A 13,673-nucleotide genomic window follows, 5' to 3' on the forward strand; every position below is an offset into this window, starting at 1 on the left:
ATGTTGGGGTGATTAAGGGTTTTACCAGTTCTTTGTCTCGTGACTATTGCGGTGAGTCACTATTGCTGCTTTAAGCTACATGTGCACCGAGCTATGGAATTTTGCAGCGAACGCTACCATGCATTTGTGTTTCCACCCTCTGTGCAGCTGGTAGATTATACTACTTTTACTTTTTAAGTTACCACGTGAGATATTGAAGCCAGGTTAAATATTAAACTTAACTAAGGAGTGAATGCATTTGTTGGCACATGCAGCTAAAAGTCTGCCAATACAAAGCTTGAGACAATCAGGTTTCCTTCAGCCTCTTATTGTGCACTGTTCCCAATATGCAAGCCCTTTGTGCTTTTACATGCTTCACAGCTTCCGGAATGTTGTGCTTGGGCCAATTTAGCTCCTGGTAGATTGGTTCCTTTTGTGTATAAAAGCTCTCCACAGATGTGCCAACGCCTATCTCTGGTTGCTCAGATTCACTGCTTGTGCTTGCTATTCTCTGTTTACATTAGATCATGTAGGGTTGTGCAGACGGATGTATTATAACAAGACCATACAGGTGCGTCGGGTTAGAGAGAATGCCACTTCTTAAACAGAAACCTTTTAGGGAGGGGGTATAGAAGCATTGCTACAGTGAGGCAAAGATGGTGTCCAATCTCGATGCAGGGCGTTGCCAACATGCCATGAGGGCAGTGCTGGCATCCCACCCCAACTGCACTTACTTGGAACATACCCGAGTGTGTATGCAGCCTAGTGGTCAAAGTGGGTAAACAAGCATTTACAATGCAATGGTCTCGGCATCATTAAAGGTAGAGCTATTGGCATTGCTCATGACATTTTTTTTTCTTTCAATCATAAATAAATGGCATTGTCATTTACATTGCCAATACACAGCACTCTGCACTCAACAGCACACACTACTCTGCACTCAACAGCACACACTACTCTGCACTCAACAGCACACACTACTCTGCACTTAACAGCACTACTCTGCACACACTACTCTGCACTCAACAGCACTACTCTGCACTCACTACTCTGCACGCAACAGCACTACTCTGCACTCACTACTCTGCATGCAACAGCACTACTCTGCACTCACTACTCTGCACTCAACAGCACTACTCTGCACTCACTACTCTGCACTCAACAGCACTACTCTGCACTCACTACTCTGCACTCACTACTCACTACTCTGCACTCACTACTCACTAATCTGCACTCACTAATCTGCACTCACTACTCTGCACTCACTACTCTGCACTCACTACTCTGCACTCACTACTCTGCACTCACTACTCTGCACTCACTACTCACTACTCTGCACTCACTACTCTGCACTCCCTACTCACTACTCTGCACTCACTACTCACTACTCTGCACTCACTACTCACTACTCTGCACTCACTACTCACTACTCACTACTCTGCACTCACTACTCACTACTCTGCACTCCCTACTCACTACTCTGCACTCACTACTCACTACTCTGCACTCACTACTCACTACTCTGCACACACTACTCTGCACTCAACAGCACTACTCTGCACTCACTACTCTGCACTCAACAGCACTACTCTGCACTCACTACTCTGCACGCAACAGCACTACTCTGCACTCACTACTCTGCACTCAACAGCACTACTCTGCACTCACTACTCTGCACTCACTACTCACTACTCTGCACTCACTACTCACTACTCTGCACTCACTACTCTGCACTCACTACTCTGCACTCACTACTCTGCACTCACTACTCTGCACTCACTACTCACTACTCTGCACTCACTACTCTGCACTCCCTACTCACTACTCTGCACTCACTACTCACTACTCTGCACTCACTACTCACTACTCTGCACTCACTACTCACTACTCACTACTCTGCACTCACTACTCACTACTCTGCACTCACTACTCTGCACTCACTACTCTGCACTCACTACTCTGCACTCACTACTCACTACTCTGCACTCACTACTCTGCACTCACTACTCTGCACTCACTACTCTGCACTCACTACTCTGCACTCACTACTCACTACTCTGCACTCACTACTCTGCACTCCCTACTCACTACTCTGCACTCACTACTCACTACTCTGCACTCACTACTCTGCACTCACTACTCTGCACTCACTACTCACTACTCTGCACTCACCACTCACTACTCTGCACTCACTACTCTGCACTCACCACTCACTACTCTGCACTCACTACTCTGCACTCACTACTCTGCACTCACTACTCTGCACTCACTACTCACTACTCTGCACTCACTACTCACTACTCTGCACTCACTACTCACTACTCACTACTCTGCACTCACTACTCACTACTCTGCACTCACTACTCACTACTCTGCACTCACTACTCACTACTCACTACTCACTACTCACTACTCACTACTCACTACTCTGCACTCACTACTCTGCACTCACTACTCACTACTCTGCACTCACTACTCTGCATTCACTACTCACTACTCTGCACTCACTACTCTGCACTCACTACTCACTACTCTGCACTCACTACTCACTACTCACTACTCTGCACTCACTACTCTGCACTCACTACTCACTACTCTGCACTCACTACTCTGCACTCACTACTCACTACTCTGCACTCACTACTCACTACTCACTACTCACTACTCACTACTCTGCACTCACTACTCTGCACTCACTACTCACTACTCACTACTCTGCACTCACTACTCTGCACTCACTACTCACTACTCTGCACTCACTACTCACTACTCACTACTCTGCACTCACTACTCACTACTCACTACTCTGCACTCACTACTCACTACTCACTACTCTGCACTCACTACTCTGCACTCACTACTCACTACTCTGCACTCACTACTCACTACTCTGCACTCACTACTCTGCACTCACTACTCTGCACTCACTACTCACTACTCTGCACTCACTACTCACTACTCTGCACTCACTACTCACTACTCTGCACTCACTACTCTGCACTCTCTGCACTCATTACTCTGCACTCACTACTCTGCACTCACTACTCTGCACTCACTACTCTGCACTCACTACTCTGCACTCTGCACTCACACTATGCACACTCACTCTGCACTCACTAATTCACACTCTGCGCACTCTGCACTCGCACTCACCTTCTGCCTCACAGAGGGATGAAGTGAGCGCCGTTCTACTGGGCAGACCTGGGGTCGGGTGTGAGATTCTATAGCAAAGTGTTTAGAAATGAGGAAACACACGATTTAAAGCGTAGTTAATAAAATGGGGAATCAAATGCAGAGGAGCAGGCAAAATGGCAGTATTATTCACCTGTGCCCGACCTGGTGGGAGAAGAGAGTAAATGTCCTCCTGGGCGATCAGTTGCAGACTTGGTTGGAATGCCCCCGGCCCTCTGAATGCTCGCTTCCAGGCCTAGCAGCTTTCATCCAGACTCTCACAACATGACCGCGCGGGAGATTCTGTCACAAACTGTCACAAGTGTAGACCAAACCTGCTGCCGCAGCAGGAGCACAGCAGTGGCCTTTTATTTCAGTTTTAAACGTCTGAGGTTCTCACAGCTTCAGTCCTGTAACTCCCGAACCGAAAACCTCCTCCCTCGCAAACATCAAAGAGCATAATCACAAGCTAAGGATCAACGGGCGTGAAACAGCGTGGTGGGTGCGCACGAGACGCAGCGTGGGCGTGCACATCAGCTGAAGATCGCCGGAGAAGACACCGAGTCTGCCTGCTGCCATGAGTGACCCGCTGCGAGGGAAAGAGCCCGGTGAGTGGGGGTAGAGGGGGGGCGGCAGAGATGGAGTGGGCAGAGAGGGAGGGGGTGTATGTGTGTGTGTGTGTGTGTGTGTGTGTGTGTGTGTGTGTGTGCGTGCGTGCGTGAGTGTGTGCTTCCGTGAGTGTGAATGTGGAGCAAGAGATGTGCACGGCTCCAGGAGGCTCGGCGTGCGCGTTCACGATGGGCAATCGGCGCTAGTCCCCCAGACAACGTCCCTTCAGACCCATCTTGGCTGCAATAGGTCTCGAAGCCGAGACCTAAAAAAAAGTAGGGGAACTGTGGGTGGAGACTCAGAGGGTGGGGATAACCCAAGGATCGGATTAGTGAGTGGAGTCAGAGGTGAGGCCAGAATGTGCAAAACATCCCAATTTTTAGTATTTGTTTGGCATTTCACTGACCAGTTACAGCTTATTGTGTTATTTAATTCAACCAATGGATACACTTGATTATTTAAGGTTTAATATGAGTTATTCGCATTTAAATAAATACATTCACAAAGTGGGGTATATTTCCAATCACACAATGTCCCAAATACGCCTAAAAGTGGAATCACAAGCCATTTGTCTCTGAGCCATACAGTTTCTATCATTAGCACTTCTCCTCCCTTCTTGCACAAGAGCAGTTCAAACATGAATGGCAAAATATCCTAGTTTACAAATGTTTTCTCTACAATTATGGCTCTGCCATATTTGCCACATAATATATCATCCACTGCATAATCTTACAGTTTTAACTAATCATTTTTTTGTTTACTCAAGCGGATAAAAAGTTACTAAAACAGTGACTTGTGTTGCTGCAAAGTGGACGGCCCTTTGCAAAGGTTGACTGATCACCTTTCTCACTGCTGCATCTGTATGTTACACTGGGACTAAAGAGGCAAAATCTTTACAGAGACTTAACATGTGTAAACATTTCCAAATAATAAAGTATAAGAAAATATATTGCATTATGCTACAGCCTTTTTTTGCTGCATAATTTAGTCAACACTGCTGCATAATTCCAGCGGCCCCAGTGCAGGTAGCACATGTTAAAAGTGCTTGTGCATGAAGCAGAGAGACTGTGAAGTTTGCAAACTTAGTTTAGTGTGCGTGCAAATCCTGCATTGCCAATCCATGGTGAAAATGCAACTACTACTGCGGAAACAAGGCCAATCAAGGTACCAGTGGGTGAGGCGCTCTGGCCTCGAGGGCAGAGCCTGCTTTAGTGCTGGTGGCGCCCTGTGCAACAATGTTTGTTGGTGACCCCTAATGACCACCTACGCCTCGGACTCCCTCAGTACCATTCTTTAAGACTTCCCCTCAAGTCTTCATAACCACACTTTCTCAGATGCATTTAATTTGATTTACAGCGCCACTCATACCAGTGTACGGTGTCAGAGCACTTTACATCACACATACTACACAGAGAACATAATTTATACGTGTGTAAATTTCTGTATAGGAAATGTTACATAAGACAAAGGACTACAAGGTGTAGAAGTCACATGATAACCATACTAGTAGGCAGTATAGTTTAATAGCTCAGTGTTCTATGTTAGGATTTTAACTTATAAACTGCAAGTAACAAAAGGATCTCTCTGACAAAAGTAGTAACCCACTCACCTAGTTAACATTATGAGCACTTTGTGATCTGCATGGTACATGTCTTTGCAGTAGGCACATTAACCCTCTGTGCTACTTTTCTACTAGACAAAACTCCAATCTCTTTCTAGGAAGAACACTAATCACCGGAGTTATCATGACATTTTTATTGTTGCTGAAAATTGCTGGAGCCAGGAAGGAGGCAGCAAGTTTTTTAAAACCATAATATACCTGCAAACACTACGCCCCCACCCAAAATAGGTGCCCGGTGCGGTCGCACGGTTCGTAGCGCCCTAGCCTGTTCAAGGTTCCTGTTACCTCAGTAACAGAGTAACAGTGACTGGATCACTGTTGCTCTAGGCTGTGCTGCTTCGTAGGCCTGCCCGCAAGACAGGAGATGAACTTCAGTATTGAATGAGGTGGACATGCCATCCAGGTTAACCCACACTTGCCATCACGAAATTCCGCCCGCTGGTGCTAAGAAACCAGGGCTTCTAAGGTCTAGCGGGCCTTTTAAGGTCTAGCATGGGAATATGCTCCTTCAGGAAAGTGGTCTGGTGTACTGGTCATGAAGGCTGAACCTGATTCCCCAGTTACAAATTCAGCAGCTCTGGTCATAGTGCCACATCCTCTCCCCCACTGAACACCATAATGCCCCACGGAGAGAAACTCGCACTGCCTTCAGCTAAAACCTAATTGTGCCCCGCTATAAACACCTGGATGTGCCTCAATTCAAATTACGCACTAGACAAGAGCAATATGCTGCCTAAAAAAGAAAAAACAACATCCGGGAAAAAGAAAACACTCATAGGGAATGCAAGATTAAGTAAAGTATGTGAAATGTAAGCATCAACAACAAGGTTACCTTAACGATTTCTCACTATTTAGAAATCAGTGAGTGCTTTTCCCTGAAAAGATAAGGACATGACTACAGGGCCCAGAAAGGACAAGTTTCAATGTCCATTGCTAATATCCTACAAAACGTAAGCAGTCTGGTTTTAAAGGTCCACTTCTATAAAAACAGAACCGCGGTACACATTTTGTTTTCCAATCCACCCATCAAGCAGGTATTTCAGTACCTCCAGGAATAGTGCACTTCCCAACCCGGGTAAAACAATGTTTTTCAAAGAAAGACGAGAAAACAAAAGTAGCGCTTCACTGGCAAACTCTTAAAAATGAGGCTGATGTGTTTGGGCGTGAATAAAATCAATCTGGCAACTTTGTAACCACTCTGTCTTGCTTTCTTTAGTTATGTATTTGTTTTTCATATTTTAAACCTTTTATTTGTCTCCGTCCCGAGGCTGCATTTTGGACTAGTAAAATGTGAGAAAAAGAGGGAATTTACATCAAAAGTGTTTTTTTTCTTTTTGGGATCCATTTCACAGGGAGGCATATAAATGAAAGAAGGAAAGAGAGGTTGTGAACCATTTCTTCAAGTCACGGTTTTCAGTAAGTGAGGAGGGGCTGCTAGACAGAAAGAGAGGGGATAAGAGGAAGAGAGAGGGGGGAGGAGGGCAGCTGCCAGCGCAGAGCAGAAGTGGTTATTTTCTGTGTCTTCTCTGGGCAGGAAGCAGACAGAGTCCTTTCCTTCTCTGCCAGTGCCGCCCTTCCCCCAATGGCCACGAAAGCAGACCCTTAGCTGAAGGCCTTGTCTATTTCTGCTGTCCTGGGACACAATTTTGAAAAGAAAAAGTAGGGGAAAGGAATCTTTTCAATAAAAAAAGTAGGAGCAAGCCGTGCCCTGCCGATCCCACCCACTTCGACGACTGATGCAGGCAGGAAGTTATCAACTGGACCGTGGTTGGGAAACTGGCTGATAGGGTTGTTGTTCTTGGACTCTCGCAGACTTATAAATTATTGGGACTTGTCATTGATTACAATAATAATAATAATTCCACATTTGTAAAGCGCAAACTTATGACCGATGAGGGTATTCAGGTGCTGGGGGCCGTCGGGAAGATTAAGTGAGCCATTGCCCAGAGTCACATGATGCTAAGCTGCCGCCGGCGATCGAACCGGAAGACCTCCGGAGTCCGCTGTCCTGCCCGCTGCGCCACACCTCAGGATTGTCCATACCTGCACGGGCTGGTATATTCCTTCACCTGTTGTGCCATTCTAAAAAGATCCCCGCTACCACAGCAACCAATCAGGGTAAAAAACTATAAAATAACTCTTTATTACTCCTGTAAAAACTACTAGGTAACTAGGGCCCCCTTGAAAGCCCAACCCCTCATTTAGCAGATGCATACTCCCCCTTTACCTAATACTTATCCTTCATCACACTAGAATTCAAGCTATCTAAGAATGTTATCACACAGACAGATCCCCTCTTACTGAAGACTCACCACCCCATTGTGCAGCTGCCCTTTAACGTCGGGACTACAGCAGCAGGACCTACAGAGATCTCAGTATCAGAACACTGCAAGCTCCAAAGAGGCCAAAACGATGCCATGCCCATAATCCTCTTCCTATAGGAGATGACCCACTTAATCTTTGATCTGATGTCATATCATTGTCTACCCGTGAAACAATGAGACACATCCAAGGCCAAGCACAGGTTTGCACTGGGGCACCTCTCCAATCTACTGCTCCCACAGCTAAAAGGAATAAGATCGGCTTCACAGAGCTGCCTTGCCCTGCTCCGAATGAGATGCAAGTGGTTTTGGAAATCCCTCTTTTGCCCCATGGCGGGTTTTTGAAAATACTGCACAATGCCTGATGGCCTACCTCTTACTTCAAGCGTTCACCGACAACATGTGCTTTATAAATGAATCATGGGTCCCATGATTAAGCACTTTTGGTCACCCCTAAATTCAAGAGAGGTACGTTGGAAAAGGGACCTGTCCAGTCCTGGCCCAGCCTCTTTTATGAGATATGATGGTGTCGACACTGTCTGTTCTTTAGGAAGAATTTTTAGGCAGCCATCTCTGTCCTTATTCCTATCAATCCCCACACAAACACCCTTCATACCCAGCAATCAGAAAGTGCCTGTAGAATATCTTGTTTATATAGTGCATGCAGCAAGTGATTCAAGGGCTCAGAGTGAGGTCACTATACAAATCAACGACACACTGGAGATCACTTACACGCCAGGTATTTTTCTCTTTTTCAATTCTGTCTTTAGAAATCCAATGTTTCATAACTTGATGGATGGAGGAAAAGCGGGATCGGGAAGGCATAGTACCACGGCAGGGTGTCCATCTCTGAGACCGAGGGTCCAGCAAGGCCCAGCTCTGAGACCCAGGGTCCAGCAAGGATCTGCCGGGAGCCCATCCCTAACTGTTGTAAATGAGGATTCATGTTCCGCATGCCAGGTTGGGCTTGGCTTGGTTGATTGTCACAAGGGCGCGGGTTTTGCTGTCAACTCCATACAAAATCCCTGGTATGCAGCGCTTTAAGAGACAAAAACATTCATGTAACGTATGACTGTTTCTACCGAGGCTTTGGCAGATTTCAAATGAATGTTTCTGTCACACCCAAAGTCTGTAGAAAGTTTAAGACTACTTTCCTCCAAGCGATATGTCAGTTAATGCTCTTGGAGATCAAAAGATACCTTAAATCTACTCACCACACTTATAAAGTGTCATGTATACTAACAGGCCTTGCAGGTTTTTTTCTTTTGTTGGTTAGGTTTGAATAACACCTCCCTCAGGGTAAACCAGCTCCTTAACCTCAAAGTTCACATTTCTGAAATAGTTGGGCAGGTCTCATCACATACGCCAAGCCCTTCTGGAGGTAGAATTGTTGTCGCAAAACATTCGCGGAAAAAAAAACTCAGTACCATGAGTAACAGAGCTCCATTAGTTGGAAGCTCTACTCCAGATATTCAAAATATTGAATTGATTGCATCCTCCATAATGCTCTCAAATCAAACTCACCGACACTCACTCCAGAGTTTGTACTACAGCTTTGACTCACCTCTATTGCCCATATCTGCAGCCCTGGCTTTCGGCTGATATTCGGGAAGAATTTTTCACTCATCTTTTTAACTGATCTGAAAGTCAAAAGGAAGAAAGATTTTCCATTAAAATAATGTTTACATATTTCGTAGTTTATGAATCACGAATCACATCTGTAAACGCAGAAATATGAATGAACTACACGAAATCTTTTTCAGAATTAAATCCATTTCATTTCTTCCTTTGCTGCATTGGTGTAGAGTTAAGTTGTTGCCTTGGTTTGTCATTCAGAGCGCTAACACTGACAGTTAAACTGCTTTTCTTCATAGGGTTCCAAGTTAATAGTAACAGTTCCAATTACACCATTATACTAAAATATCATACTTATTTTTTTAAATAAAACTGAGTCAAGATATTTTGCTACCGTGATATACAGATGCATTCCTGATTTTGTTTTTCCAGTCTTTTTAGGTGAACCTGTCAGAAATTCAACATCCATAAACTGACCTTAATCGGAATAGAAGGGAATATTGATGTAATGGTTTAATAATTAACGATGAAATGAGCCATTACTTCCTGTGTACACAGGGCTACCAAACTCTGCGTGCCACAGACAGAAGAAACATACTCAAAATAATATCCACAGGTCTGAGGCTGGGTCTTACACCATGCCCTACAATCCTACAATGCCCTACAATCCTGTAATCAATAAAGGTGTCCCCAAGCTCAACTCACTTAACTGCAAAATCATGTGTTAAGTGGCCGCCTTGTTGGTAATGCCATAAATTTAGAATGTTTTAGAAAACTAAAAAAAATCTACAGCTTTGACACTTTGCCCGAATGGGTAAAAAATATTTCTGACAGAATTAAGTTTGCAAACCACTTTTGTCATAAATAGATTCATTTCTCTCATGCTTCAATTAATTTTTGCAAATCACGGGCTACCTCTTTCGAGGGCTGTTTAGCCTCAAGATTGAATTAGGTTATGTCACGAAGCGGCCGGTTTCACCAACTTCTCTGAGCAATTTTTTGTAGCGAATTAGAGAGGAGTCACAATTTACTGTGAGCCATGCTTGGTGCCAGTTTTGGCCTTTCTTGCTGTTGGTAAAACTCATTTTTCTCCAGCCTACTGTGTGGTGCGTCAACTGGTGCAGCCTTTTCGTTATCTAGTGGTGGTCAAATGATCAGGAGTACCTGACGTCAGCAGATGTAGGGGCCCTCGAGAGATAATTCAATCTAACCATAATATCCACGTAGGATGGACACAAAAACATGGTGTTCGCCTTTTCTCCACATTTCATCTTTTCCTTGTGTCTCCAAACTCAATTAATTTTTATCCTAGATCCTAAATAATTAACAGCCTTGGTTTGCGATGGTTGAAAGGCTTGATGGGGGGAAGAAGGGGGGTTGTTTTTAGGTCTTCTTTTGACAGCATAACTGTCTAACAGAACTATTGGTAGCAATGTATAGAGCGGGCTTTGGGTACACCTTTCCACCACTGACTTGAGACTTTGCCTAGCACGTCTTGGCTCAGCTCAGTGGGGGTATTACTCCCTTATGTAATGGTACTGCAATTTGAGTGTATCCTTCTGCCTCTACACAAGTGCTTGAACTGAACTGGATGAGGAAATACTTATCAACTATAGCCCTCTCTGTCCACTTCTGTGGCTCTCTTCTGTGTAGTTCTATGACCTATTGGTTTTGCACGTGCTTGTTTTTAAATAACTATGCCTGTTAGTCTGCATTTTTGGGCATTTCTCAAAAACTATCACCATAACATTTAAGTTCATACAGTGCACTGAAAAGGAAAATGAAGCCGACTTTGTAGGGCTAGGTAAAGTATTAAAAAAATATATATGCTACGGCTTTTAGAATTTATGTTTTTTTTGTTGCAGATTTATATAGCGTGAACTTGATACGAAGGTATTGGAGCGCTTTACATGAGCACCAGTGAGTTAGACAAGGAGACATTCATGTTTTTGGTAGGCACTGGGAGATAAAGTGATTTGCCCAGAATCACAGGACGTGGAGTCAACCCAGAGGCTCGAACCTTGATTTCCCAGCTCCAAGGTCAGCAGACTAGCCATCAGACCACATCCTCACCCCATGATTAGCTGGTTAATAAAATTATACTTTGCAAAGCCTAACCTGCAGCAGTATCAGCTCCTGAGTAACTGAATGGGTCTTTACGTTTGTAATGTGTATGTCAAAGTACAAGTCAGTTAACAGTACGGAATTTATCTGATTCCGTCAAGTCAAGCACTGACAAAGTCAATAGGTCGTGGGGTTGTGTTTCAAATGGAAAGGATCTGCGCGTCGAGGCTGCAGATGACAATATACAAACCCCCAAGTAACAGCCCTGATGTGTTGTCACACTAAGAGCTGAGTGGCCAATGGACAAACTAGGATTACTGGGCGCTAGGGAATCTACATGATAGCTCGCCTGTTCAAAGTATCAAACAGGACAGTATAAATAGAGAATTTCCTCTGATGTCCTAGTCATTGTTCAGAACTGTGGCACTCCAAAGTCAACACAAGTCATCTGTTAGTGTAACCAAGGCAACTCCGCGGGTGAACTCCGCTTTCTAAAATCTTACTGCAAGACATATGCTCAAGGAAAATCCATGTTGTCATATACATTTTTCATGATCATATAATCCAAGGGATAACTCTGCTGTCAAAGGCCTTCCTGAGGACTGTGCTGGCTGAGGGATAACTATCTTGACTCAGGCTTTACTGAGAACTGTGTAACCTTAAGGGTAGCACTGCTCCCTCACAATGTTTTCAGAGCTGTAAAATCTGATGGAGAGCTCTGCTCCCAGAAGGCTTACTAACAGAGGTCTATTTTAGCAGAAACCAAGAGCTGTGTAACCAGAGGGATAGCACAGGGTTAATGATAATTACTAAGATCTATCTGTCTAGTCCTTGAGGTAACATTGCTCTGTCGCATATGCCTACGCCAATCTGAGGAATTTTAATTCCGAACACCTTGAGTTAGAGCCAAACTTATCAGTAAAAATACCAAAAAGTTACCTAGTAGTTCACATTTCCTCCCAGGTACGTTATTCCTCAACTCACTAATGCTCCTCTGTCTTGGAGGATTGAAAGGCCACATTATACCTGCTAAATTTACTCCTTTGTTCTACAGCTTAAACATACAACTCCACAACAGCTTTCCTGTAATTTTAACAGAATATAAAAATATATATTTTTTTCGCGTTTAATTATTATGAATTATTTTGGAAAAACAAATATAGGTTGCACAATGTAAAATACAAAAGCGTGTAAAATGCATAGCACAACATGCCCCTCACTGGATAAACAATTATTCTAACCGTCCTCTAAAACCCCACAAATAAGTGTCAGCCGAAATGGCCTCTTTTTTTTTTAAAGATGCCTATTAAAAACATTTTAATTTTAGGAATAATCATAGTAATACATTCCCTTTGCGATTGGGCGCCCTTTCCTTCCGGGCCTAGCTAAAAAAAACAGGTGCTTGCCAATACCACCACAAGGGCATCCGGCAAAATCAGGGTCCTAATAACCACCTTCACTGACTTCATAAAACCGCGTGAACAAATACCAGTACTGGAGGGTTTGTTTTTCCCTGGTGTGGCGTTATCCCAACTCAGAGTTCAGCAGGCCAAAATGAGCAGCAAAAAGTAAACACTGCATGTGTTCCCCGTTCCAAGCTGCACAACTCAGAATGCTGCATATTTTTTTTCCCGTACAAATAGCGCCGCTTTGCAAGTCAAGTGGTGAAATTTGTACGAGGGATATGTGCTGGATCTGTGAAGTAGTTATGCACTAATTGCAATCCTGATTCCAGGTGAAGATTCCCAGTACCCGCCTCACCATAGCCACTCAATAGCCAGACAGAACTTTGTTTAAAGTTACTGAACCAGTAGGGGGAACATGGCAACAAGAGAATTATCAAGCACCTGTTTATCTGTTTATCTTAAAGTAATGGCCAGTCACTGCAAAACAGACCTGCACAGCACTTACCACTGAAGGTCCCATCATGTAACCCTTAGTAGAGGAGAGGAAGATCGAATCCTGTCCATAGCCCTCCTGACAGAGATAGACAGTTTATTTAAAATGAAAACCATCCTTACGTTGGGCAAGATACCGCGTCTGCTTTACTATCAACCCTGGTTCAGAAAGTGCCTCTGGATATAATTTTGCATGGGAACAGAGGCACACTTTTAGACAAAATAAACAAGAATTGGCCCAACAACTGGTCACCAATAAACTTTACTCCAGTTTTAGCACTAATTATTATAAAGAATGTACCACTTTGCCCTAAAATTGGAGACTTTTCCATTACGAACCAACTTCAAGCCATACCCTGAATATCTGTGTGCGGTACCTGTCATTAAAGCAAGCAGAAAACTAAAAGTCCCTAGTCAAATTGCAACAAAACGTAG

The 13,673-nt window shown here is 44.1% G+C and overlaps 1 protein-coding gene across 1 annotated transcript in view; it reads right to left on the bottom strand.

The window, feature by feature from the left end:
• LOC147684992 (villin-1-like) overlaps window positions 1-13,673 on the bottom strand; it is a 382,427-nt gene that overhangs the window by 308,901 nt on the left and 59,853 nt on the right. Inside the window, exon 2 of the mRNA XM_086940888.1 lies at window positions 9,266-9,341. Within this exon, the coding sequence (XP_086797014.1) occupies window positions 9,266-9,328 (63 nt within the window). The 5' untranslated portion in view covers window positions 9,329-9,341. The remainder of the gene's footprint in view (window positions 1-9,265; window positions 9,342-13,673) is intronic.

This window comes from Lissotriton vulgaris, chromosome 10 (genome assembly GCF_964263255.1).
Source record: "Lissotriton vulgaris chromosome 10, aLisVul1.2, whole genome shotgun sequence".
NCBI lineage: Eukaryota > Metazoa > Chordata > Amphibia > Caudata > Salamandridae > Lissotriton > Lissotriton vulgaris.